Below are 27,725 nucleotides of genomic sequence, written 5' to 3'. Positions count from 1 at the left end.
TTTCCAACGGGACCGGCTTTCTTCAAATACGGAGGAGCATTAGCAAATTCTTGACAGGTGGGGGGGGATTACCTGGTAGAAATCTCAGGGTGTGATTACCGAGGCTGAATCACATACAGAATAAAAGGTTGGTTAGAGAGAAATAAAGCTTCATATCCTAGACCCAGCAACCGCGAAGGGTTGAAACCCCGGAACATCGACTAGGCGCAAGAAACTGCACTTCATGTCGAGGAAAACATAAAACATGTGAATCTAGTCCCAATTCTCGGGGTGTGTAGAGACCGGCGAGAGGGCCAGACAAAACGGAAAGGTCTAATTCTAGTATCTCGCGGTGAATATGGGACCCTGCAGAGGAGGGAGGTAAGGAAAACACTCATGTGCTCACATGTGTGCTGCAGGTGGACAGAGGAGGGCGTGTGCATCCACACGCCAGTTACATTTCCCGGGCTCATAGCTCTCACATACCATCGTGACACAGCATGCACTCCACAGACGCCACCAGGGTGGAGAGGAGTGTGGTGACTCTCAAGGTCACACCGCCCTTTGGTGTCAAACCCACAGAGGAGCTGGGACCTCTCCAAGGGGAGAACGGGAAGGTTGGCGCACGTCGGGGGGAATGAGTCATCGTGAAGGGCGCTGGCGGAGAGGGGGAAGGCTGCCTGGGTCCCGGGGAGCCTCGGTTCTGGGGACACCCAGCCAGGGCCCTTCGTAAGGTGAATGTGGGGCAGTGACGTCTCCCCCGGTCCTGGGAGAGTTACGAGTGCACGGGAGCCGGCCGAGGCTCAGTGAGTGGCTCCTGGCTCGTTCAGTTGTTCTAGGACCTCAGAGCTTCCGAGAAAAACCTCTCTCTCTCTGCCCCGTGGGCTTGGCTAGTGCCTGGCTGGCACCACTGTGCTGCCCCCTAAGAAAGGACAAGCCTCCTCGTCTGAGTGGTCAGTCTTTGCAGGGAAACAGACCAGAGTCTCCTCACTGTCCTGAGGTGTGAGGACAGGTGAGCTCTGCCTCAAGTTGGAAGAAACCGCGGGTTTGATTGTTAAGGCTCCAAATGTGATGCTATCTGCGATCAGACAGCCCAGGATTGATCAACGCCAATTTATTTATTTTATTTTATTTTATTTTTGCGAGGAGACAGGGACGGACAGGGACAAATAGGTAGAAAGGGAGAGAGAAGAGGAGACGCATCAACTCTTTGTTCTGGCTCCTTCGTGGTTCATTGATAGCTTTCTCATAGGTGCTTTGACCAGGGGACTACAGCAGAGCCAATGACCCCTTGCTTGAGCCAGCGACCCCGCACTCAAGCTGGAGACCCCATGCTCAAGCCGGTGAGCCCGCACTCAAGCTGGAGACCCCATGCTCAAGCCGGCGACCTCAGGCTTTCCAACCTGGGTCCTCCACATCCCAGTCTGATGCTCCGTCCACTGCGCCACCGCCCATTCAGTCACTGACGAATTTTGTACGACACGACCAAGACCAGAGGCTCTGTCCGTAGGTCCAGTAGGCTGGAGTGTGTGGTGAAGGCCGTGTGCATCAATCCTTTTTAAATCTTATACTGCTATGAACGGAAACTTCTTAATTTCAAAACTTACTATAAAGTTACGGTAATCAGTAGTGTGGCACCGGCATCAGGAGAGACATACAGATCAATGGAACAGAACGGCGAGTCCAGAAATAAACTCCTGCATCGATGGTCGATTGGGGTTTGATAATCATGGAAGGACCACTCCATAAAGAAGAACCACCTTGTCAACAAATGATGCTGAAAAACGAGATACCACATGCAAAAGAATGAATTAAAAAAAATATATATATATATAAAAAGAGAAAAGGAAGCTAGACTCCAACTTCAACCTGTACAAAGAGTAAGTCAACGCGAAACACAAACCCACCCTCGAGACAAAAAACTCAAATCTTATTAGAAAACATAGGAGTACATTTTTGGGACTTTAAGCAATAATTTCTTTTTTTTTTTTAGATTTTATTTATTGATTTTTAGAAATAGGAGAGGAGAGAGAGAGAAAGAGAAAGAGAAAGAAGGGGAAGAAGCTGGAAGCATCAACTCACAGTAGTTGCTTTTCATATGTGCCTTGACCAGGCAAGTCCGGGATTTCGAACCGGTGACCTCAGCATTCCAGGTCAACGTTTTATCCACTGTACCACCTTAGGTCAGGCAAGCAATGGTTTCTTAGCTATAACACCAAAAAAAAAAAAAAAAAAAAAAAAAAAAGCACATGCAGCAGCAACAACAACAACAGAGGACTTGAACTTTGTCAAAATTAAAACCTGTGTCCTTCAAGCGACATCATCAAGACAGGGAACAGACAACCTATGGGAGGGGAGAAAGGCACACATCTGGGAAGTAACTCGTACACACGACCTACAGAGAAAACCTACAACTCAGCAATGGAAAGATCAATAACCCAGCTCAAAAAACAGGCAAAAAAAAAAAAATTTGATTATACCTATTTCCAAAGGAGATGTTACCGACAGCCGGTAAACACAGGAGAAGATGTTCAACATCATTAGCCATCAGCACAATGCAAATGAAAACCGCAGTCTAAGACAATTAGTTCACATCCACTCTGACGGCTCAGGCAAAAGAGCCAGTCAGCAGAGTTGGTGAGGACGTGCCGAAACTGGAACCCTCACACAGTCAGGGGATTATACAATGTTGCAGCCAACTCGCGAAACAGTTTACTCAAAATGTTATCCATAAGAGTTACCAGTTGGCCCAGCAATTCCATTCCGAGAACTGTATCCCAAGGAAATTAGGAAACATATGTTCACATTAAAAAAAAAAAAATCTGTAAATACATGTTTGGAGCGGCATTATTCAGAACATCCAAAAAAAATGGAACTGACCCAAGTGCCTACAACTGATGAACAAATGAACAAAACGGTGTTCTTCTCACACAAGGGCGTGTTATTTCGCCATAAAAAGGCAAGAAGTATCAACACACACTATAGCATGGATGAACCTTGGTGACGTTACGGTAAGTGAGATCAACGAGTCACAAAAGGCCAGGTGTTAAATGATCCCGTGTATAGGAAATGCCCAGAACAGACAAATTCCTGAGACAGAAGGTGGACGAGTGGCCGTCAGGGTCTGGGAGAAACAGGAGTGGCTATTAACGAGTACGAGACTACACATGAGCGGGGGGCTAGCTCGCACGGCCAAGCTAACCGACGCTCACTGCACGCGGCTGCACTGTGGTTGTGGAAGGGTCGGAAGTGCCCTTCCTGCACGTCTGCAACACTGAGGGTCCAGGCTGGTGCCAGCATCCAGCAGCAAACCAATGCCCGGTCCCAGAGTGTGCCTTACAGACACACATCACAGACAGGTGACTGGAGCCGTGTCCGCCACTACTGAATGTAATCGAACAGCATTATGGGATACTCAGAACACACACAGATGCACACCACCTTTCCACAGCGCTCCTGAGACTGAACCTCTGAACCCTAAAGCAAACTGTGTCCCCTAAAAGGAACACACAGAGCTATGAAGTGAAGGCTAGCTCGGCTGTATGTCATGTGCATGTCAGTCCAGGGTCAATGTCCTCCTGGGACCCGAGCCCCTCGGTAAGGCGCTGATTGAGGGGGGACCTCGGGGGCTGCCCTCGGCTGGAGACGTCACAGTGCAGATGGTAACAACGCCCGGGGGACCACGGTCGGATTGCTGCGGCCACCGGTAGGTCAGACACTCTAAATGGGACGGGAGCTGGTTTCCAGGGCTGCGGAATGACAGATAAAGAGGTCAAATTCAGGGAAAGTGACTTGGAGGAGAGAAGCCCAGAGAGAGGGACCTGGGGCCAACAAGCGCCTCTGAGTCACTTCAAACCGCCGCCCTCCGCGGAAAGGGCCAGTCCGGCCAGTTCCGGGAAGGTGTGCGGAGAGAGGCAGGAAAACACTTGGGGAATAAGAGAAAAGGTTACTCTTTGGATTCCTGCAGACACTTTTAAAAAATTATTTTATCAAGTCAGACCACAGACCGTTCCTCTGTTTCGCAACCCAGGAGAAGGTGCACAATGTGACCAAACGGGCTGGGGTCTCCCACAGCTCACCGAGGGGTCCTTCTCGCAACCTCGCTCCCGAGGCACAAAGGCAGCTAGCTGATTGTGGACCATTCCCGGGGGGTTGGGGGGTATTTGTCCTGATGAAAGGGGTCAGGGGAGAAAAGGAAAGAAACTGCTCGTGTTGGACGACCAGTGGTCTCGGGCAGCGGTCAACAAGGCGCCACCCCCTGGGTGGCTTACAGGAATGGAAACCGTGCACCCCCCCTCCCCCACGGTCATGGCAGCAGCATTATTGATGAAGGGCAGGGAGTGAAGACAACCACAGTGTTCTTCAATAGAGGACTGGATAAAGAAGAGGTGGTACATGTATGCGATGAAATTCTACTCAGCCACAAGAAAAGATGAAATTCTGCCATTTGCAACAACACAGATGGACCCTGAGAGTATTACGCTGAGCCAGATAAGGCAGTCGTAAGAGCTAAGAACCATATGATGCCATCTGTGGGATATAAAACTGGAACTCGCAGACACGGGCCACAGCGTGGCGGTTACCAGAGGGGAGGGGTGGGGGTGCTGAGGGTGAAGGGGGCCAGACAGATGCAGTGGGACATGATCTGACTTTGGGTGGTGGGCACACGGTGCAATGAAGGGGTCACGTGTCGTAGACATGTACACTTGGAAGCTATACGATCGGGTGAGCCAATGTTACCCAATGAATATTTTCAAAAAGCACAGAAATTGATTCGTTCTCATTCTGAAAGCCAGAAATCCGGGACTCTGGGCTGCCCGGGCTCCGGGGAGAACCCTTCCTGTCCCTCCTCACATCTGGAGGTGGGTGGCAGTCCTTGGCGGGCCCTGGTCACAATGCCTTCTCGTCTATGCATCCCCTTCTCTGCCTCTTACAAGAACTGTTGCCTCTGTAGTTAGGGTCCAACTGCCTAAGCCTGGATCATCCCATCTAGAGGTCCTTAGTCTAAAATCTGAATCGAATAAGACTCTATTCCGAAATAAGGTCACTTCACAGGCCCAGGTGGGTACAATATCTTTTGGTGATCTACTAGATTTTGAATGTCGAACCCTAATTGAATACATGTCTGTTAACAACATCATAACCTCTCAAATAAAACCCTTTGAAAAAGAATGAGTAGATTTGGTTGGTTGACTCAGCGGTAGAGCGTTGGCCCGGAGTGTGGATGTCCTGGATTTGATTCCTGGTCAGGGCACACAGGAGAAGTAGTCATCTGTTTCTCTACCCTCCCCCTTCTCTCTTTCTCTCTCTCTTCCCCTCCTGCAGTCATGGCTCAATTGGTTTGAGGGCATCAGCATTGGGCACTGAGGATGGCTCTGTGGAGCCTCTGCCTCAGGCACTAAAAATAGCTTGGTTGCAAGCATGGCCCCAGATGGGCAGAACATCGGCCCCAGATGGGGGTCTCCAGGTAGATCTCGGTTGGGTTGCATGTGGGAGTCTGTCTCTCTATCACTTCCCCTCCTCTCACTTGGAAAAGAAAAAATAAAAAACAACAGAATGAATAATGACATGATTGGAGTGATCTCAACATGTTGATGTTTCATTTGGAAACCGCTCCCCCCTTTCAATCCAAGGGCAACACATAACTAATTGTTGGCCAGACTTTAGTCAAACTTAAGAGCTCAGTGATGGTAAGACTCGATCGTCAGTGTCTAAACATTAAACTCGAAAAGAAATCAAAATTATTTTCAATATTTATTGATTGACTATTTAAAACAGCGAGAAAAAGGGATAATATGTTTAGTCATTTTATTTTATTTTTTATTAAAATACAAAGTGTTCCTTGTTTTTAACTTCCGTGATTGTATTTATTTATTTATTTATTTATTTATTTATTTATTTATTTTCTGAAGCTGGAAATGGGGAGAGACAGTCAGACAGACTCCCGCATGCGCCCGACCAGGATCCACCCGGCACGCCCACCAGGGGCTACGCTCTGCCCACCAGGGGGCGATGCTCTGCCCCTCCGGGGCGTCGCTCTGTTGCGACCAGAGCCACTCTGGCACCTGGGGCAGAGGCCAAGGAGCCATCCCCAGCGCCTGGGCCATCTTTGCTTCAATGGAGCCTCACTGCAGGAGGGGAAGAGAGAGACAGAGAGGAAGGAGAAGGGGAGGGGTGGAGAAGCAGATGGGCGCTTCTCCTGTGTGCCCTGGCCAGGAATTGAACCCGGGACCTCTGCACGCCAGGCCGACGCTCTACCACTGAGCCAATCGGCCAGGGCCACTTCCGTGATTGTTTTTAAAACCCTGTCTGATCATCGACCCGTCTGGACCCCTTCTGGTCTTGGTTGCCATCGACCCGTCTGGACCCCTTCTGGTCTTGGTTGCCAATTTTCTGACGTAGTGAATTGTCAGGATGTTCCTCTTACCAGGAGGAAGGGGTGTTTGAAAGGGGGTGGGGGGAAGGGAGTAAAGAGGGGCAAAGATACGGTGACGGAAAATGATTTGACTCTGGGTGATGGGTACACAACATAGTCAACAGTTCAAATGCTAAAGAAACAATTACCTGAAACCTGTGTGCTCTTGTTGATCAATATCACCCTGTTATATTTAATTTTCTAAATAAAAACACCAAAAAAAGCCCACCTCTCTTTACTTCATTTATTTAAGTCACAAACTTGTCTTTGTCCATGAGTAACAGACATCAAATTGGACTACGGGATCAATGGAAGGAGATATGCCTGCCTAATAAAGTAATAGCTACAATTAACTATCATCTGTACATTGATAGGTTTTGTGGAAGGAACCAGAACAAGATAAAAACAGAAAGATGTTGCACCCCGGTGAATTCCAGTTATTCGTTATACCAAGTTCCAAAATTACCCCACATCCCTGAGAACCGACAGCACGGCCGTACACCATCTCCAGGTTCACGTCACACAATGTTCCGTGAACGCCAACGGACACGTCTGTCTTTCTCGCCCTCTGGGACGCAGCAGGAATTCCCTGTCAAGAGCATTACTTCAGAAATCCAGCAATGTATGGTTTGGATGCTTCTAACTACTCACAACTGGAAAATTGACTCTTTCTCACCGAAGATGAAAGCCTCCCATTGAAAAATGTTTTCGGCGTTGCCATGCAAACGTTCCTTCGCTGATTAAGTTCTAATTGATCTAAATCGTCACAGATTATTTACCCAGTCATCTATCAACATTTGATCACTCAGAAACAAAAGTCTGCCGCCCGTGGACTCAGGGTTCCTAATTAAATACCAGTCAAGCTAGACATGGGCTTGGCCATCGATCAACAGCCCGGCTATTATTCGGATTGACTGCGATTTTCATGCCTTGGTGATGAAAAATAAACTCATTATTGGATATTAAAAGCAATGAAGATTGGAAGTTTACTGGGAACAGAGCAACGAGCAAGGATCCAGAAGCAGGCTGCCAAGAGATCCCAGTCGGGCGCAGTGCAACCTTCCCGACGGAACACGCAGTTCTCGTCTCTGATTCCTCCGTCACCACCTCTGCCCACCGGGACCGCCACGACCATCCGTCTGTCCATCGGAGAGGGTGGCCGAGTTCAGGACTCGGATGAGGCTCGAGGCAGGAGCCAGAAGAAGGACCTCGTTCTGCGACTCTTATCCAATCAGCTGCCATTCTTTATCAACTTTATCAAAGAGATCAAGTCTCACCATGACAAGGACGGTTGGCTGCCACGTCACTAAGCAACGTTCTCCGAAACTCAGCTCAGGATGGAGTGGTTCGCTGAGATACCTCTTCCTTACCAACACGCGGCTGCAGGTCACAGGGAGGCCCAAAGGGACACCTTTTGTCCCGAAGGATCCCCTCCCTCTTCACCCCTCTCCATCCTTCCTCCTCTTTTTCTCATCCTTTCTCTCCTCTGTCCCTTTCTCCGGACACAGCCTCAGGGGGAGCTAGGGACGCAGGGTACGCCCGGCGCGCCCGTTTGATCCGGTCCCTCTTCCCGCCCCAGGCGTGGGACCCGCAGACACAAGCACAAGTGACAACATCCCTCAGAACACACCCTGCCCGTGGCCAAGACAGTTCCAGTCTCCCTAGCAGCCGGGACCCCTGGTTTTGTTAAATGACTTAATTTGCCACAATCCATCTGTAAGAACTTATCTAGAAATCACAGTCACCCGTGATCTGAGATGATGAAAAGCACACAGACATCTTTTGTTTTGAAGATCCGGACTTGAGAAGACCTCCCAGGAGGAAGACCCCCCCAGACAACGCTTGTGGGGTAATCAGTGTGACGGGCTAAGACCTAGAGTTATTTGGACTGTTCCCCTGGAAGCTCTTCACGGTGACGTGCATATAAAGTACCCCCTTTTTCCACGTGTCGGGGGGGGGAGGGAGGAATGATGGGGGCGTCGGAAAACTTATAATCATATGTCATTCTCTGCTTGGGGAGGCCCCGTTAACTAACCCACAGGTTATTTACCATAAAGCACCTGTGTTCAGGATGTTTGACCACCTGCCTGCGAGGCACTGGGAACCTGAAGATGCACTTCTGGAGCAGAAATATTGTTATTAATTATTCTCAGGATGGAACCTGAAACCAATGATGTTAAAATCAGAGCCACGAAGCGCTGCATCGTCGCAGCGTGCAAACACGGTGCTTTTAGATGTTCGCAGTACATCAACGCGGTGACAGCGTCAAGGAAGCTACGCCTTAAAAAAAATTAAAAACAAAATAATGTACGGATGATGGATACACTGTATCAAAGGCGGCGAACACATTAAACATCCACTTTGGCATCTGCAAAAACAGAATTTTATCAGCCACGCAAACCTATGGTTTGAACATCAACTTCCATCAGGAAGGTGTAGGTTTAGGTGTCCGGGGAGGAGGGAGAGGGTCATGCCTGTCCTATGCTATTACGTGGGCATCTGTCCAGGCTTAGGTGGGCTAACTCTGCCCCCTGCCCCCTGGGTGAAAGGTTCCTCCTTTCTCTAACCCTCACATTCTTCACCTATAAAGTGAATACCAGCACTTCCCTGGGTTATGTAAGCAGCATGATGCTTCCCACGTGCTAATGTCTGACACAGAGCACTAACATCACACCAGAAAGGGTGATGCATGGCTACCATCTTTAAAACCCTCAACGTGCGCCAGGCAATGATGTAGGCGGGTTTATTATTATTATCAATGTATCGGATCCTCGCACACACACACAAAAAGAAAACGGAGGTATTCGGCCCATGTTACGGATGAAGACACGGAGGCAGAGAGAAGGACCTCGTCCAAGGTCACAGGGTCCAGGCGTGTGCACTCCGCCACTATCCTGAGCTCTTAATAAACGTTGCTGCTCTTACTCTTTCTCTACGAAGACGGGAAAGGGAGGGGCAGCCAGGGGCAGAGAGGAGGGGGGGAGGGAGAGAAGGAGGGAGGAGCAGAAAGCATCAACTCCCATATGTGCCTTGACCAGGCAGGTCCAGGGCCTCGAACTGGTGACCTCAGTGTTTCCAGGTCAACGCTTTATCCACTGCACCACCACAGGTCAGGCCTGAGCTCTTAGTAAACGTTGCTGCTCTTACTCTTTCTCTACGAAGACGGGAAAGGGAGGGGCAGCCAGGGGCAGAGAGGAGAGGGAAAGGGGAGCAGAGACACTGTTCCCACGCAACTTCTTCGTGACAGGAACGGCCCCGGGATTTGGCATCTGATCTGTAATTCGGTTTCCCTACCACCCGGACAGGGGGGCATGGCCGCCCCCAGGGCCCATGGAGAGGCCCAGCTTGAGAGAACCCCACCCCCCACCCCCGTGGGGCCCACGGTGAAACGGGCAAAGGGCCACCTCCCCCGTTGGAAACGCAGGTGAGACAACCGCTCAGTTCCTCAAGCCCAAGTCCTCATGTTCTCTTTAGATACTGATGGGAGATCTTGTGAGTATGTGAGTATGCACTGCCGTTTACTTAGAAACACTCAGGTCAGGTCTTCCTGCCCGAGAGAAGCCCCGCCCGGCTGAGGATGAGGGACAGGGCACAGGACCGCAGTGGTGATGAGCTCCCACGGACGGACGGACGGGGATGCTGGTGGGGACGTGGGCGGCCGGCAGGGGGCAGAGGCCACAGCAGGCCCTTCTGTGCGGACACTGCCTCTGGAAGCACCCCCGCCGCTGAGCTGTGGAATTAACGACGGGCAGCTCCCTCTCCTCCTGGTCCCGTTGCTTAGGTAAGAATCAAAGGGCTGTACCCCTGGGGTGCATGGGGCGGGGTGTGTGTGTGTGTGTGTGTGTGTGTGTGTGAGACAGCCAGGGTGGGGTGTGTGTGTGTGTGTGTGTGTGTGACAGCCAGGGTGGGGTGTGTGTGTGTGTGTGTGTGTGTGACAGCCAGGGTGGGGGGTGTGTGTGTGTGTGTGTGTGACAGCCAGGGTGGTGTGTGTGTGTGTGTGTGTGTGTGACAGCCAGGGTGGGGTGTGTGTGTGTGTGTGTGTGTGTGTATGTGAGGGACAGCCAGGGCGGGGTGTGTGTGTGTGTGGGGGGGGGGGCGACAGCCAGCCCTGACTCCTGTTCTGGAGCCCTGGGCGCTCTCAGGCCAAGCTTTCCGGAGCCCATGAGCCTGGAGCCCATGTGGGGAGCCATCCACCCGTGAACTTCCTTTGGTATCAGGCTAAGGCCTCCTGCAGCGACAGACACACTCCATTATGGGACCCGGGAGGCAGCTGGCCTCCCCACGCCCTCCAGGGGGAGACATCTGCACCCACCTCCAAGCACCGCCCCCCTCCCAGGACCGCGGCGAGGTCCCTGACCGCTGCGCTTCAACGCGGGCCCAAAACATGGCCGGAGGATGACCGCAACATCCGAATCTTATTACGTCTTCATTTATTCAACAACTACCGATTCTTGCAAGTTTATGAAGGGCCAGGCGCTGCGTCAACTCTGGCAAATTCATTAATCAAGTGCTCTAGCCCCGGGTGACACAGCAGTAGACGGGGGTGGGGGGGCTATTGGTGGCCTGCTCTTAGAAACAGGCTGAGTGACAGGCAGAGAAGTGACCGCTGACGGCTTTCATCTGCAGAGGGACCGGGAAATGAAATGTGCTCCAAATGAATATGACAATAACGTCCGCTCATGCAGATGCCCGCAGCGCATCAAGAATGACTTACATCATGCTCTGATGGTTTAATCTGGGAAGGATTTCTGGCACAAAGACTTTGAATGAAAAAACACTGGCGGGGGAGGGGTAGGCTCTCCACCCAAAGGCACCATCACCGTGAAGAGAATTTTTTGCTAATACGAATTCATATATTTTTTTCCCCCAAAGGTTATAAAATACAAGAGATCGCCAAGTTCTGCCTACAACAAGCAGCATGGAAACTATTTAATAATAATAAATTAAAAAAAGAACCCATAAGAATGAACATGTCTCAAACAGACAAGACTGTCCGGCGGATACAATGATACAAAGCAATTGAAATGTGCGATTTGGAAACTGTGACCTGTTAGGTACAGAAGAAGGAACGTCCTGCTTCTAGATAAGGGGGGGCCGGAAGCAGAGGCCAGCCTGGCGGCCGTGAACTTGGGGCTGAGGCTGGCTGTCCGCGACCGTTACTCGTGGACAGTACCAGGGACAAAAATCACGGCGGTTACCGCCAACCTCCAACCGCGTTTTTTACAGAGAGACGGGTCGAGAAACCTGTGAGGTCTGCTTCCGCCATAAAATCACAGGGTCACAATGCAGAAATGTCCTCGGGCGCGAGCACAGCTCCGTACGTGTGTGTGGTCAGAGGCGACGCCCCGTGTTCTCAGTGATGGTGAAAATGCTCGGGGCAAGGGCCAGGGCTCAGGGTCATTCAGAAGGTGCCAGCCTCTCGCATCACTTCACATCACAAAGGAAAAGTGTGTTGTTATGTTTTTTTTCCCCAACCACTGAAAACTGACTTTCAAATTCAGGCATCACTGTTGGTTTTCTTTTTAATAGGAAAAGGATAGGAAAAAAAAAAGTCTAAAAATACTCAGCCTTAAGAAATGATGACATCAAATCATTGACAATAACATGGATGGACCTTGATCACATTATACGGGGTGAAATAAGTAAATCAGAAAAAACTAAGAACTATATGATTCCATACATAGATGGGACATAAAAATGAGACTCAGAGACATGGACAAGAATGTGATGGTAACCGGGGCGGGGGGAGGGGGGAGGAGAAAGGTGAGGGAAAGGGTGTGGGGAGGGGAGGGGCACAAAGACAACCGGATTGAAGGTGACGGAAGACAATTTGACTTTGGGTGAGGGGTATGCAACATAATCAAATGTCAAAATAGTCTGGAGATGTTTTCTCTGAACATATGTACCCTGATTTATCAATGTCACTGCATTAAAATTAATATATAAAAAAAAAAAACTGGAGAGAGTCAATCAAGAGGTTAAATCCAGGACAGTGACCAGAATAGAAAGGGTGTGTGGTTTTGCACAACTGCATCGTCCCCAGACTAACTTTACTGGGTAGGCAGTTCATTAAGGGATTCCTTCATTCACACATGTTAAGTGTCCTAGGCTCTGGTGACATGCGGACGGGCAGGGAACTCTCAGGTCTTAGAACACAAACTCTCATGGGAGTCAAGTCCTGAGAAAGAAGTAAGAAGCATAGAATCACTCCAGGTTGTATGAAGCACGAATGAGTTGAACAGAGGGTGCTGCTCTGCAGACAGACGTGGAGACTGGGGGAAGTTTTGTGCAGCGGAGGGGGGATGACACAACTGCCTCTTCGTAACCGCGGTTGATAGGAAAATGCTTTCCAAGGTCCAACCTAAACTGAAAAGTCAGGGTCACAGACGGGAGCCCGGTGACGGATCAGGACAAAAGCATCTCAGCCCTGACCAGGCGGTGACACAGTGGATAGAGCGTCGGACTGGGATGCGGAGGACCCAGGTTCGAGACCCCGATGTTCCTGGCTTGAGCACGAGGTTGCTGGCTTGAGCGTGGGATCATAGACATGATCCCATGGTCACTGGCTTGAGCCCAAAGGTCGCTGGCTTAAAGCCCAAGGTCACTGGCTTGAGTAAAGGGGTCACTTCTCTGCTGTAGCCCCACCCCCCATCAAGGCACATATGAGAAAGCAATCAACAAACAACCAAGGTGCCACAATGAATAATTGATGCTTTCCATCTCTCTCCCTTCCTGTCTGTCTGTCCCTCTCTCTGTCTCTCTTCCTCTGTCTGTCACCAGAAAAAAAAAAAAAAATCTCAGGCAGAAGCAAGCAACCTGTTAAGACCCAGATGCAGAAGGTGGCTTGCCTTCTCTCTGAGGAATTAGAATGAGACCCTGGTAATGAACCTGAGATTTATTCTAAGTGCAGTCGAAGGCATGAAAAAGCAGGCACGCGGAGTCATATCTCATTGACAGGTTTGGGGAGCTGACTCAGGCTGTGGTGTGATGAATGGGCGGGGAATCCCGAGCGGAGAGGCACTGGGACCCGGTCGGGGAGGGTGAGGCAGACGCAGGGCGATCTGACCTCCGTGAGGCACACGCCGCAGAGGCTCCTGGCTTTAAGTGCAAGAAGGAGAAACGGGGGTTCGACTGTAGCACGTCCGGGTCCGTCTGTAGCGAACATAATAAGCGCCTGCAGACGGTATTGACTGCAAAGTTCAATTTCACCTTAGGGGACATTCCTGACAGGCAGGCCGCCCCATCCTGGTCAACATAGTGTATCAATGATCCGAATGGACACATGCTTATCAAATTTTCCGCTGACACTGAAGGAAGATAATCAATATACGTCAGATACAAAAAAAAAAAAGAGAGAGAGAGAGAGAGAGAGAGAGATTGAACACCATTTCCACTTGGATGGAACAAAAGGGTCACTATTCAGAAGGTGAACTCATCTGGGGTAAATAGAATACTCTGAATTTAGGGTAATATTACGATTGGGTAGGCTCGAGGATTAAGAGGCATGATGAAAAATCAATCCGCGGATTTTACAGAACGGTATGTTCGAAATAAGGTTGGCCTGTGAGACCGGCCCTTTAAGAGAAGTGTCAGTAATGGTCGGCTGTTGGATGCCTTTCTGAAACCGAAGTCCCCATCCTGGGGACACTACGGTCCCCGAGGTCCTCTGCACGGTCAAAGCGCACACGTGGAACCGCGTGCATTTCCGTGTGGTCACGGTGACCAGCTCCGAGCACGTTGTGTGGAAGAGGAGGGTGAATTAAGTAGCCGGGAGAGAAAAGAAAGATGGGAGGAGGGGCCGTGATTGTATTTTCACGGATTTAAGAGCCGGACCAGAACTGTCCAGGAGGCCCCGGGAGTGGACATGGCGATCACGCACACATTCAGCTCAGTTTTACGGCAGGGAGGTGGGCTTTGTTTTGTGTTTCGGAACAACCAGAGCCATCGGTGACGGGCCCGGATGCTTTGTGATGACCGGCTGAGCGGTCTTGTTTTGGGGATTTTTCAAGCTGAATGGTTATCGGCCCAGGGTTCTGGGCGGGGTGGGGGGGGGGAGAGGCAGGACGGCCACATTGCAGCAAGGGGGGGTGCCAGACCCTAGTCCTCAGGCCGGCTCACCCACAAAGTGAGGGGGACACGTTCACTGCGGCTGCACAATTGTATTTAAATGACTGTCCTTGAGTAGGAGAGTCTTTCAGATAATTTGGGAGCAGAGACGCCCGGACTTTTACACAAGGACCGTCTTCAGCGTGGGCGATTTGCTTTTTAAATGTCGTAAGTTACAAAAACAGCGAGTTGGTCATGTTATATACATCTCTTGGTTGTAGTTAGTGTTACGTGTTTTTTGTTTTTTGTTTTTAATTTTATTTCTTTTAGCGAGAGACAGGAAGGGAGAGAGATGAGAAGCTTCAACTCATGGTTGCGGCACCTTAGTTGTTCCCTGACTGCTTTCTCCTATGGGCCTTGATTGGGGGGCTTCAGCTGAGCCAGCGAACCCTTGCTCAAGCCAACGACCTTGGACTCAAGCCAACGACCTTGGGATTTCAGCCAGCGACCTTTGGGCTCAAGACAGTGACCGTGGGGTCACGTCTGTAATCCCACCCTCAAGCCGGAGACCCCACATTCAGGCTGGTGAGCCCGCGCTCAAGACAGATGAGTCTCTACTCAAACCGGTGACCTCAGGGTTTCAAACCGGGATCCTCAGCACCCCCCAGGTCGATGCTCTATCCACTGTGCCTCCACCTGGTCAGGCAATTGTGGCAGTCTTGAAAAACTTCCTACACCATGAAATTCAAAAGTCAAAGAATTACAAGAGTAACTGCATACAGACATCACCCCTACTCTTCTGTGTTGATGATTCCATGATTATTTTTCCCAGATGCACCCGACAAAGTTCATCTGTCATTCCTAACACGTGATGACAGCGGTGAGACTTGTGTTAAAAACCAGCAGAAATAAACCCGCGGGCTCTCGCGTGGACGGACATACATCCTCCCATAACTCCCCACGCCGCACAGCATCTGGAAGACACTCCCCCAACACACGGATCCCGGAACCCTCCGGATGCCCAGGACTTAGATCATTCACGTCTCAGCTGTAATACAAATGCTGCCAAGTAGCGGTTAATAGATTAAACGCTGGATATTAGAGACTTTTGATGGTGAGTTCCCGGGGAGGATTTTGTTAATGAGAATATTCTACGCTGTTACCGCTAAGGGATTTTGTCATTATCAAACCTTTGGCATGAAGGCACTGCTGTGTGAGGAAGGGTTTTGCACAAGGAAATGTTATAATTGTATGCAAATACATAAACCCTTGGAAATGTAGCCGGCCACTAACCAACCCTCCACTGGCCTCTGTGCCCACTGCCCTTCCCGACTGTCCTCACTTGCCACCTGCTACATCCACACTGCTTTCTGAGACGTCCTCGTGAACTATTATTAGCTGGGGGGGGGTCTGAAGAGACGACACCTTGTTTTATAAGTGCTCTGGGCTAGACATGTAAAAGGTATCATACAAAGGGTAACTTTAATTGTTTTAACTTTCTATTATCGTAGTTCTTTTTAAAATTTTTCCTAGTTTTTATAATAAGAAAAAAATTAGAGATTTATAGAATTAATAAACTACCAAGGTTTTTTTTTTTTTTTTTTTTTTTTTTTTACCCTAGTTGACCTTTATGGCTAAACACTTCTCATATACAGCATGAAGTTAATGGCCACTCATTTGCTTACTTATACACACTCTTTTAGAGTGTGAGTGTGTAATCTTTGTGTATATAAATTTATGTGTGTGCATTGAACAGCGTGTGAAGTTATGTGTACAGACCACCGCATCATCAAACTACTGTATAAAAACAACCTCCATTGTCATAAAAGCAGATGCAACTGTCTTCTCAAGCAGGTTTACAATGTATCCCACAAACAAGATTATTTCCAAAACACGAAGAAAAGGGTAAAGGCAATCATATAACAAATTAAAATGTGCGCTGGGTGAAAAGAGACTGTTTTTGAAGGCTTATTGGCACTTTGTTACAAACATGCAAAAAAAAAAGTAACATTTGCAGCATGATACAATTACTACTTACAAGCAAACTGAAGCTTTGCTTCTCGGCTAACCACTGTGCCAAAGGAGTTTGTTGCCACGCACTGGTACGTTCCAGCATCCTGGGTTTTATTGGGGTTATTGATCAACAAGCTGCCTTCAACAACACTGTAGCGGAAATCCATACCTATGTCAACATCGGTTCCATTTAGCTTCCACCTACAATAAAAAACGCCAGGAGATAAAGCCTTGCAATATTAATCGATATTTCTGCATCGTCCAAAATATATACAAAAGTAGAAATAACATGCAAAATCATCATGTCCTTTTATTATTATTATTATTATTATTATTATTTTACCACAGTAGAAAATGAAATTAGACATGCTCCACCCAGCCATAGTGACAACTTAAATGCCTCTAGAGAGAGCCTGTCCTTTAACAGGTATTAAAACAATGGTATTAAAATGTTAACACTTTTTTTTTTTAACTACCTATGATGCGATAGACACTTCATGGTGGTTTTTTGTTTTGTTTTGTTTTTGTTTTTAATTTTCCCATAGCACCTTGTACAGCTGCCTCCCCATAGATAGAGCACCTTGATTCAAAGTCTCTTTTCTGGTTTGCAGTTATCCTTGAAGCAGGTCTCCACAGACTATAGAACGCACTGCAGATTTCCATTAGATTGCTGAGCAGTGGAAGAAATTGCAGCAGTGTCTCTTTGATTTGGTTCCTTAACGTGACTGACGTGGACGACCGCGATAGCCCAGGGACTTGCCGAGCTGTCTTAGGGACCCCACGGTCCCTCCCCAGGGACGGCAGTGCGGCTGTGCTCAGCCGCTGCCCTGACAACGTCCCCCCGCCAGTCAGCTCAGGAACCGCCGATCGCTCCAGCAGGCAGCGACGAGAGCTTTGTCCTTCTCAGTGTTGTGTTCTCTTGGATTGTCCGTGTGTCTGACTATTGTGTTTGGCTCACGAAACTCCTTCCAGTGGGACTCGGCCGTGGAAACAGCAGGAGAGCTTATTGTAACCTGTCAGTCATCTGGATACTAAGAAACTTTTGAGCTGATACAATTCAGTAACTAACTTCTGATTGGTTTCCTCCTCCCTCTCAAATCCTACAGGGAATATGCAACCTGGTGACAAGAAGGGCGTAGTTGGAGCTTCTGCTACATCGACAGTGTCCCAGTAGCACTCACACAGGGCGACCAGAAGGTGCCACCCAGCAGTCAGCGAGCGGGAGACGTTCCCACTCTGGGGTCCTTGGCCAGAGTGCAGACACGGATGTACATGAGGACAGTCACTTTCAAGATTTTTGGATATCTGGCATCAACACAAGCAGATGTTTAAAGGAGCCTCCCTTTCTGTTATGATCTCACACACTTCAAGGTCACCCCTTCCAAAAAAAGAATAGTCTCGCTTCCCTATTCCTTGTCCAAATCAATCAATCCCCCCCCTCCGCAATCTCCTACAGAATCCTCCTCCTTTCCGCTGGATGCCCAGCCGCCTGTCCACCTGCACAGGAGACGGTCTGCCTGGCTAGCTTCCGCATCTGCCCGTCAGCCACCGAGAACGCTGTGGAGCTGGACTCGGGGTGTTCCCTGCCTCGCTGGGTGCTCCTGTTCTGATCACGCCCCAGGTCAGAAGCACGGTGCCCAGCGCAGCACAGCCGAGCGTGTGTGTGCGGTCCATGTCTTTGAAATGTCAGATGTTAGAAGCCTGAGGGGGTGGAGCGGCTGGTGCCCAGGGCACGCAACGGGACCCCGCCCTCTCCGTGCCCGCGTGCAAGAAGCTGGGCTTTAGACGCTGGCATCGGTCTCGGGCTTGGGGGTATAATTCTCCCCGTGTTCTGACACCGGCAGGAAATGCAATACGCAATAAAAAGAGAACAGCCGGATGATATTCTCCCAGCTCTCCGCGCACATGAATCTCCGGAGCTGCCTGCCTGCCTGCCTTCGACAATTTTTTTTTTTGAGTCAACTGATCACGTCTCAGCCATAACTCTCACTTCAAATGATAGTTGAGCAATTTAATATGACAAATCTAAGAACTCCAAGAGGAAATTGCAAACTAATGTGATCTGCAAGCCGAGTGCGGGATTCGGGAGCGGAGAGGCCATGCGAGCCTTTTTAAAGGAGCGCGGCTTTGGGGATAACGAGAGCACCTCTGGGGGTCCCCACGCCTGTCCCCTCGATCACAGCGCCCTGCCACGGAGTCCCTTCGTCTCCCCAGTGGCCTGCCTTTACATCCAGAGAGCGGAGGGAAGAGGGACTTGGAGAAGCGGGTGCCGGCTGTGGAGCGGGGCTGGGTTGCCGAGACAAAGACCCACTCGTGCTCTGGCTCTGCAGGGCGGCCCCTGGGATGAGCCCGGCGTGGCACCCCTTCTCTCGTTCCAATCCTGCACCACCGCTGAGAATCTCCCGATGTATTTCCAGGGTCCGAGGAGCCTGTGAAGAGCTGGTAACACAGAGACGATACCCGATTGGAACACAGGAGGTTCTTCCCCAAGGGCGGGACATGTGGGTGGCTCTCAGGCGCTGATTTCTGAACCGCGGGGGAACGAAGGCGGCATTTCTCTCCAGACGCGGAGTCTGTGCGCAGCCCGATGCAGCCAGCACCGAGACGGACGCCGGGCAGGGAGATCCTTGTGACCTGGCCGGGGAGCCATCTGGGGGAGTCCTTGCTGAGAAACCCTCTTTGTCCCCAGTTTCAACTCCGCAGGGAAGCGGGGCAGGAGCTCTCTGGTGTGGAGGCTGTGACTACTGTCTGCCCACTAAGTGGAGCGCACACCGCCCAGCAGCGGTGCTCCAGCCGAGCCTGGGGGCCCCCGCTTCTGTCTGGAAAGGGACGCGGAGGGCCTGCCAAGAGGGACGTCACCTGTCCCAAGGGGACCGTCTTCCCACAAGGGAAGTTGCCACGAGTCAACATGTCTTCAGGCTTCCTGGGTCTGAGCCCACCTTTGCCAAGTTGAGGGGCCGGGGCCAATTGAGAGGGCGGGCTGCGCGGAGGGCAGGGCAGAGGGGGCGCGGAGGGCAGGGCAGAGGGGGGGCAGAGGTGGCGCGGAGGGCAGGGCAGAGGGGGCGCGGAGGGCAGGGCAGAGGGGGGGCATAGGGGGCGTGGAGGGCAGGGCAGAGGGGGCGCGGAGGGCAGGGCAGAGGGGGGGCAGAGGGGGCGTGGAGGGCAGGGCAGAGGGGCGTCCCAGGCCCCCCCCCACACTGAGCTCGCCCCCCCTGGGGCTTCTCCTGCTGTGTCTGCACCTCCACCTCAGCCTGCACACGGACACACTGTCAGCTGCCAGGGCTGTTTGAGAACCCCTGGTCTCTCCACGCTCCCCACCCGGCTCCGTCCTTTCACCAGAGGGAGGGTTCTTAGCTCCAGGGACCAGTGGGCTGTCACCTGACAGAGAAACTGCAAAGGTTCAGAGGGAAACGGGGTGCAGGCCCCCAGGGCCGGTGCCTCTGACAGGAGGTCTCCTCCTCAGCAGTCTCCCGGCAACCCTCAGAAACATAACCGCTTTCTGTTCTCTGGCTGGTTTTAAATAACACAGCACGCCCCCTGACTCTTGAAACACGGTGTCACAAAAGTCATGCTAATTAAAGGTCACAGGGGTTTAGGGAGAAACACGGCAGCAGCTCCACAAGCTCTGCTGCGAACACGTGTCTCCATTGACGGCTGACACGTGAACTCACACTGGGCTCCGCGCTGGACACGTGAACTCACACTGGGCTGACACGTGAACTCACACTGGGCTCCACGCTGACACGTGAACTCACACTGGGCTCCGCGCTGACGCGTGAACTCACACTGGGCTGACACGTGAACTCACACTGGGCTCCGCGCTGACACGTGAACTCACACTGGGCTGACACGTGAACTCACACTGGGCTGACACGTGAACTCACACTGGGCTCCGCACTGGACACGTGAACTCACACTGGGCTGACACGTGAACTCACATTGGGCTCCGCGCTGGACACGTGAACTCACACTGGGCTCCACGCTGACACGTGAACTCACACTGGGCTGACACGTGAACTCACACTGGGCACCGCGCTGACACGTGAACTCACACTGGGCTCCGCGCTGACACGTGAACTCACACTGGGCTGACGCGTGAACTCACACTGGGCTCCACACTGACACGTGAACTCACACTGGGCTCCGCGCTGGACACGTGAACTCACACTGGGCTCCGCGCTGACACGTGAACTCACACTGGGCTGACACGTGAACTCACACTGGGCTCCGCGCTCGACACTGGCCGTGGAGCTGGTCGTGCGTGCGTGGAGGAAGCCGTGGAGCTGGTTGTGCGTGCGTGGAGGAAGCTGTGGAGCTGGTCGTGCGTGCGTGGAGGAAGCCGTGGAGCTGGTCATGCGTGCGTGGAGGAAGCTGTGGAGCTGGTCATGCGTGCGTGGAGGAAGCCGTGGAGCCTCTCACGTTTATCATTATTGTTGTTGTTGTTACAGTATCAAGCATTCTACAGTGTTTGAGCCCTGAAGTCATCCTGTCACGGGGGGAGATCCCCGCTTGGGCCGTCTGCCCGGAATGGTGCTGGGTTCGCCCCTCCCGTCCTAGGGGGACTGTGGACAGAGGCCTTTCGCTCTCAAAGTGTCCTGGTTGGCAGGACAATGTATACATCACCCTAACGGCACAGCCCGCAGGGAGCTGCTGGGTTGTTGTTGTTCTTGTTTCTGGTTCCTCCTTTCTGGAATACACTTTCTTTCCTCATCCAATGTGACACAAGATCATGCTGGCCGTCCGGATCTGATTAGATAGCGCCCTTCCCGCGAGGCTTTCGCGGACGGTGTCCATCTTCACCTGGAAGTGGCCTTTTCCTCCAGGATGGCCTAGAACGTGGGCACCCTGGACATTCCCGGGATAGCCCTCAATCAGACACACCTCCAGACAGCCTCCCCCCTCCCCCCACCCAATATATCACGCAAGCCTCACGTGGTCCTGGGACCCTGCAGCTGCTTCCCGGGGTGGCTCACCCCCCCTTTCCTGCACGACCCACTCTCCAGAACCCTGATCTTCTCCCCACTTCACAGCCAAGCTGCCCGGGTCATTCCTGAGCCAAGTCCCTGCATCCTGGAAGTCACAGTCTGAAAACACAGGGTAGGCAGGCTGGTGAAGGCCGGTGTGTTTGATGAGCGACTGAATGTGCCAGGAGATGAAATTGTAAAATAATTCCCACTGTGCTCACATCCCATCCTTTAACGCGCGCGTGTGTGTGTGAGTGTGTGTGTGTGTGTTGCCCTCTGGCCCCTTGAACCCTACCGAGCTCAGGGTGACCCCCACTTGTGTGAGCCCCCCTCCCCGCCTCCTCCTCCCTTCAGCTGTGGTGTGTGTTCCATGACCTTCTGCTTGGGAAGACTATTATCCACTGATTCTTAGCTTGAGGTTCCTAATCATTAAATTTACACAGAGGCCTGCCAAGATGCAGAAGATATTTGTAAGTCACAAGACGATAAAGATTGGCGTCTAAGAAAAGAGCGAGCGTGACTTGCGAAGTCTTTTTTTTCTTTTGCTTTTTTTTCCTTTCTTAATTTTAATGGGGTGACATTGATAAATCAGGGTACACATGTTCAGAGAAAACATCTCCAGATTATTCTGACATTTGATTATGTTGCATATCCCTCACCCAAAGTCAAATTGTCTTCCGTCACCTTCTATCTGGTTTTCTTTGTGCCCCTCCTCTCCCCCCACCCCCTCCCTCTCCTTCCTCCCCTCCCATTCCCCCCCCTTCTGGTTACCACCACACTCTTATCCATGTCTCTGAGTCTCATTTTTATGTCCCATCTATGTATGGAATCATATAGTTCTTAGTTTTTTTTTTTTTTTCTGATTTACTTATTTCACTCCGTATAATGTTATCAAGGTCCATCCATGTTGTTGTAAATGACCCAATGTCATCATTTCTTATGGCTGAGTAGTATTCCATAGGAAGTCTTCTATTTCCGTTTTTGGTTGGAATCCCTCCCCTCTGGATGGTGCGTTACAACGTCATTTTGGGTTTTTTATTCCCTTGATGGTCGTGAGGACGTTGTCAAGAGGCCTCCGCATCCCGTGACGGCTGCTCCACGGGACCCGCTTCCGAGCTCTGTGACCATGGAGTCGTCGAGTCTGTGTTCTCCTGTGGTGACTCGCTCTGTCCCTCAAGGTCCCGTTCCTGTGAGCCGTCCTGTGGCCCCTGGGACGGGCCCGTTTCCGCCACTGCCTCGGGCCACCTGGTGTGGACGTGCAGTCTCTGTTCACATTGCTTGTTTCCAGTGACCTCAGTCTTCTCGGTGTCTGCCGGTCTGGGAGGTCTGAAGGAGCGTGTTTTCATTTCCGTCTTACTCTGGATATTCCCATCACCAATGGCCCTGGTCGTATTTGTACACATTTAAGGGGATATTTCATGCCCCTTGTCTTAGACGTACTTCATCAAGTCTTCTAGTCATGCTCTACTGGGTTATTTTTTTTTAACGTGAGATTTGTGGGGATTCTTTCAACTCCTTGGATATTAATCCTTTGCCAACAGTAGGATTAAATATATATATATATATTTATCCCCATTGAAAGCTTGCGATTCTACTCATCGCGGTAAATCCCGTCAAACAAAAGTTCTTAATTAATGAAGTGCGATGTTTTCTGTTGTGCTTGAGGTATCTTTTCTTCCTTCTATAATGATAAATACGTAGGTCTGTTTTCTTCTAAAGGTGTTGTTAGATTTCTCGGTCTTTTCATCTCTTGGACTTGACCTTTGGGAAGCAGGGGTCCAACTGAATTTCATGTTTGTTTTTTTAACCATGTGGACAATCCATTGTGCAGTCTATCTTCTTCCATATTATTTATATTACTTGAAGTTATTTTTATCTTTGCAAGACAGTATCATTTTTATTATTCTTATCATTGAGTGCAGTTAATTTTTATGTGAAAATAGTCCCCTTGACCACTTGCGTTACTTACTATTTTTTATCTTGTACCTGGGGTCATTTTTTATTCTGGTTAAAGTATAGTTTTGTTTTTGGTTTCTTTTTTTTTTTCTTTTTTTTTACAGAGATAGAGAGAAAGTCAGAGAGAGGGATAGATAGGGCAGGCAAACAGGAATGGAGAGAGATGAGAAGCATCAATCATCAGTTTTTCATTGCAACACCTCAGTTGTTCATTGGTTGCTTTCTCATATGTGCCTTGACTGCAGGGCTTCAGCAGACCGAGTAACCCCTTGCTCAAGCCAGTGACCTTGGGTCCAAGCTGGTGAGCTTTTGCTCAAACCAGATGAGCCCACTCTCAAGCTGGCGACCTCGGGGTCTCGAACCTGGGTCCTCAGCATCCCAGTCCGACATTCTATCCACTGCGCCACCGCCTGGTCAGGCAGTTTTGTTTTGTTTTTATAATTCTCTTTAGGGAGAGTCTGTGGAGTCCAACTGTAGCGTCTGATTAAGAAATGTATTTATTTTGTTCTCCTTTTAAAACGTATTTCTGATATAAAGAAACCTGACTGTTTGTTTCTCTCTGCACATTGAAGATGCTGTTTTCTGTCTTGCTTTTCTGTTGCTCCCGACCAGTCAGCGGCTGGTGTCACTGCTGTCTCTTTGATGGGTTATCTGTGTGACAGCTTTGGCTATTGTTATGATCATGTCTTTGACTTGGAGTTCTACTGCTTTGCTATGATGATTCCAAATTATGCTTTATCTTTACTTGTGCTACCTGAAAATTTTTAATTTACTTCCTATAGCCAGACATGTTGTTAGTTTAGGAACCTTCTTTGCCTTCTCTTTAAACGCTCCCTCTTCCCTGTTCTCCGTTGCCTCTCCTGGTGGAACGCCAACTAGATACGTGTAAAACTTTTCTCTTAATGTCTCTCTCTCTTCTCTCTGCCTCTCTCACACAAATATTTTGCTTTCTGTCCCTCTCCGTTGCCCTTGGAAGGTTTCTTCAGACACATCTGCCAGGTCACTCTCCCTCCTCTCGGCTGCGTGTCCTCGGCCACTAACCCCTCAGCACCCAGACAAGTCTAAAGGCAGGACACTGTTTTTGCTTGACTGTCCCTTTGGCAGGGAAGGGAAGCACACTGACTTCTTGTCACCTTTACAGCCCGTGAGACCCCGGTCTATTCTGGGAGCCACGCCCACGTCAGACTCTCCTCTGGGTTGAGTGGAGGTCGAGTCACGCCTTCGCCCTGCGACCCCAGCTCCCCCTCCCCCCCCGTGAAGCTGCAGATTCCAAGGTGCCATTCACCCTGCTCATCAGGGTGCCAACCACCTTCTAGCGCCCAGCTCCCATCCCTGGGCCCCGAGCCCACTCACAGAGTGACATCTGAGTCTCCCTCACTTTCCTGCCAGTTACTGATGCATTTCAATAAGTTTTATTTTTTTACTTTTTTTTTTTTTAACTCAGTGGTAAGAAACACTAAGGCTCTCAGCGAGAGGGTCAACCAGGACGCTGCATCATCCCCAGGGCCGCCCGAAATGGCAGGTGGGCACTCGGCTCCCCACGAGCACGGGTGTCTCTCGCACCCGGCGAGCGGGGCCGTGATGCGCCCGCCCGCCCGTGTGTAACCAGCAGCTCCCTGTGCAACCGTTACCCCGTGCGTGCGGCTCGGGTTGACTAACAGGCGCCCCACGCACGGAGACACACGCGTGCAGGTTAGCACACCTGATGTGGGGCTTGGGGTTCCCTCGAACCTGACAGCCGAGCTTCACTCTCTTCTCCTCGGAGCCCAGAGGGAACATGACGGGACTCGGCTCCTGGACAAACACGGGCCCGTGCGGCGTGTGGTCGTCTGAAACGAGAAGGGAGAGGTCGGGGGGTGAGGGACGTCATCACCTGCACGGGAACAAGAGCAACGGAAAACCGCAAACAGCGTAAAAAAAAAAAAGATAAACAGACCCCTCCCCCCCAGAATGGTGGCCCAGACCAGATTCAGTTTCAGACTCCGGCTGAAATTTCCCGTCGAAGACCAACGTGGCGTGGAATGTCGTGACGATGCCACGGAGAGACAGATGCTCCCGCTTAGCCGAGGAAGAGCTTCCGGACCCCCTGGCAGCGAGCGAGCCAGGACGGGCCCACCGATGCCCCAGCACCGAGGACCAGCGCGCTCTGTCCTGCTGACCTCTGCCTCCGCCTCTCCTACACTGGGCCACGCAGGTACGTAAAGAACAGCCCGGGGTCGGTCTGTCTGCTTCCCCCACCCGTTAGTTACCGACCCACACATGGGGGTGCTGGTGTCATGGCGCTGGAACCCTGTGACTCAGCACAACAGTTCAGAGACACCCAAACCGGTGGGTCACTAGGCCACCGACGTGTGACTACAGAGCCCTGTCCGAGACCCTGAGTGCATTCTCTCACAGAAGAGAAACAGGCTGCCTGGAACCTTGTTTCACCCCCAGGGAACAGCAGCGACGTCTGGAACAACCCGCCCACCACACTGAGGTCGCAGCGCGGGGATGCACGTGTTTCTAGAGGAGCCCGCAATGCGCACACTCAAAATGCTCCCGCCACCTTCACCCACAGAAGTGATCTGCATTCAGATCCAGTTCTCCTCCTCCTCCTCCTCCTCCTCCTCCTTTTTTTAGAAGGCTTTTCTACACCTTCACTTTCCTCCTCCAATCACATGCGTCTTAAAACATGTGCCCCCGTGGGCACTCACCTTGTCCTACCAAGTAATCTGCACCTCGTTCCCCTTTCTCTGGATGCTGTGCTGGAGCACAGCTGTGTCCTGCCCATCCCCCTGTCCTGGGCTACCGAGGACAGCAAGCAGCTCAGGCACAGAAGATGGTCAACGGGGACTTGTTCCCCTCGAGAGGACATATTATCACTTCTTCATGTGTTCAATCAGCTGCCGTGTGCACTGCCTGATGGGTTTTGAGATGGAAGGGCCAGCGACTGTGAGGTTAAGTCATATTGACCATCACCCGGAGCGGACAATCCGTTTTCCTCTTAAATGTGATTATCGTGAAGGGCGTGAACGGTGGTGGCGGTCCCGGACACCTCCATCCCCAGCCTTCCCATCCCCAAGGTGACAGGAAGAGCCCGCACTCATTCAGGAGAGTTGGGACCGGGGAAAAGGCAGGAGGCCGAGCTGGGATCGCAGTGAAGTGGAGGAAGGTGGTTGCTTTTAAGGCTTTTAACCCAGGCTTTAAAAACAAAAACAAAACAAAAACAAAAAATTCACATGTTGTGATTGGGACAGAAGACAAAAATAAGGAGACAAGATGACCAAATAGAATTCTACTTCATCCCAGAGGAGCAGGGACAGCCAGCGACAGTGTTGTCAGGACAAGGATAGGGATTCCGTAAAACCACGAACCGAGTGAGATTCGATGCCTGGGGCCAAGTCCTAACCCCACGAGCCGTGGAGACACGCCTTGTCGTTGCCCTGTGCCCCGATGGTCTCGTCTCTTAGAATGGTAAGACCACAGCGGCTCCACACGAGGTCAGCGTGGGCAAGAAGCTCTGAGCATCTTCCCGTACCAGTGGTTCTCAAACTTTCTAATGCCGTGACCCCGCAATACAGTTCCTCATGCTGCGGTGACCCCAAACCAAAAAATAATTTTGGTGGCTACTTCATTACTGTAATTTTGCTACAGTTATGATTCGGAATGTAAATAGCTGCTATGCATTATGTATTTTCCGATGGCTTTAGGCGACCCAGCCGAGGTCGCGACCCACAGGTTGAGAACCGCTGCCGTAAATGCACAAGTGCACCCTCGTGAGAGTCTCATTCAAAGGTGTCGCGAATGACATCGTCACCGCCGTCCTCACGCCACGCACAAAGTCTCACAGTCAAGAGGGATGTAACCAAAGAGAACAGGAGTTACCTCAGACCAGAGGGGAGCGTGGCATAAAGAGACACCAACAAGTACTTTCATTTCTTCCTCAGGCTAATGATGTGACTGACGGCACGGCAGGTGTTTCAAAATCCAGATAGTTACAACCCCAGGTTTGCAACAGTTACACAGCTATTTTTCAAACGCTTTTTTAGATCCTGGGTCAGGGGTTAAGCTCAACTCAACGGGGAAGAAGTCTGTGAGTTTCTGACACATCCCGTGAGACAAACCAGGGTTAGTCCCCGAGATCCCACACCCAGCAGGAGTTTGGGGGATTTTTCTCTGAGAGAGAGAGGGCGATCTCTATTGTGGTCTCAATTCCAAAATTATGTGTGTATATAGGAGATCAATCATCTCAATTCATTGCTGTCCTTTGATTTGAATTTCGCACAGAAATAAACAGTCTATTTACAAGCAATTCCAAATAAGAATACAACATAATAACGATTATTACCCACATGCAGCTGAGAGGCCAG

The 27,725-nt window shown here is 50.8% G+C and overlaps 1 protein-coding gene across 6 annotated transcripts in view; it reads right to left on the bottom strand.

The window, feature by feature from the left end:
- Positions 1 to 27,725, bottom strand: part of CNTN4 (contactin 4) — a 765,413-nt gene that overhangs the window by 275,420 nt on the left and 462,268 nt on the right. For all 6 annotated transcript variants that reach the window (XM_066245034.1, XM_066245033.1, XM_066245036.1 and 3 more), the window contains 2 exons: positions 25,076 to 25,202; positions 16,479 to 16,654 (listed from right to left, as the gene is read on the bottom strand). In XM_066245034.1, coding sequence (XP_066101131.1) covers positions 16,479 to 16,654; positions 25,076 to 25,202 — 303 coding nt within the window. The remainder of the gene's footprint in view (positions 1 to 16,478; positions 16,655 to 25,075; positions 25,203 to 27,725) is intronic.

Source organism: Saccopteryx bilineata, chromosome 10 (genome assembly GCF_036850765.1).
Source record: "Saccopteryx bilineata isolate mSacBil1 chromosome 10, mSacBil1_pri_phased_curated, whole genome shotgun sequence".
Classification (NCBI taxonomy): Eukaryota; Metazoa; Chordata; class Mammalia; order Chiroptera; family Emballonuridae; genus Saccopteryx; species Saccopteryx bilineata.
This window is presented reverse-complemented; position numbering and strand designations above follow the sequence as displayed.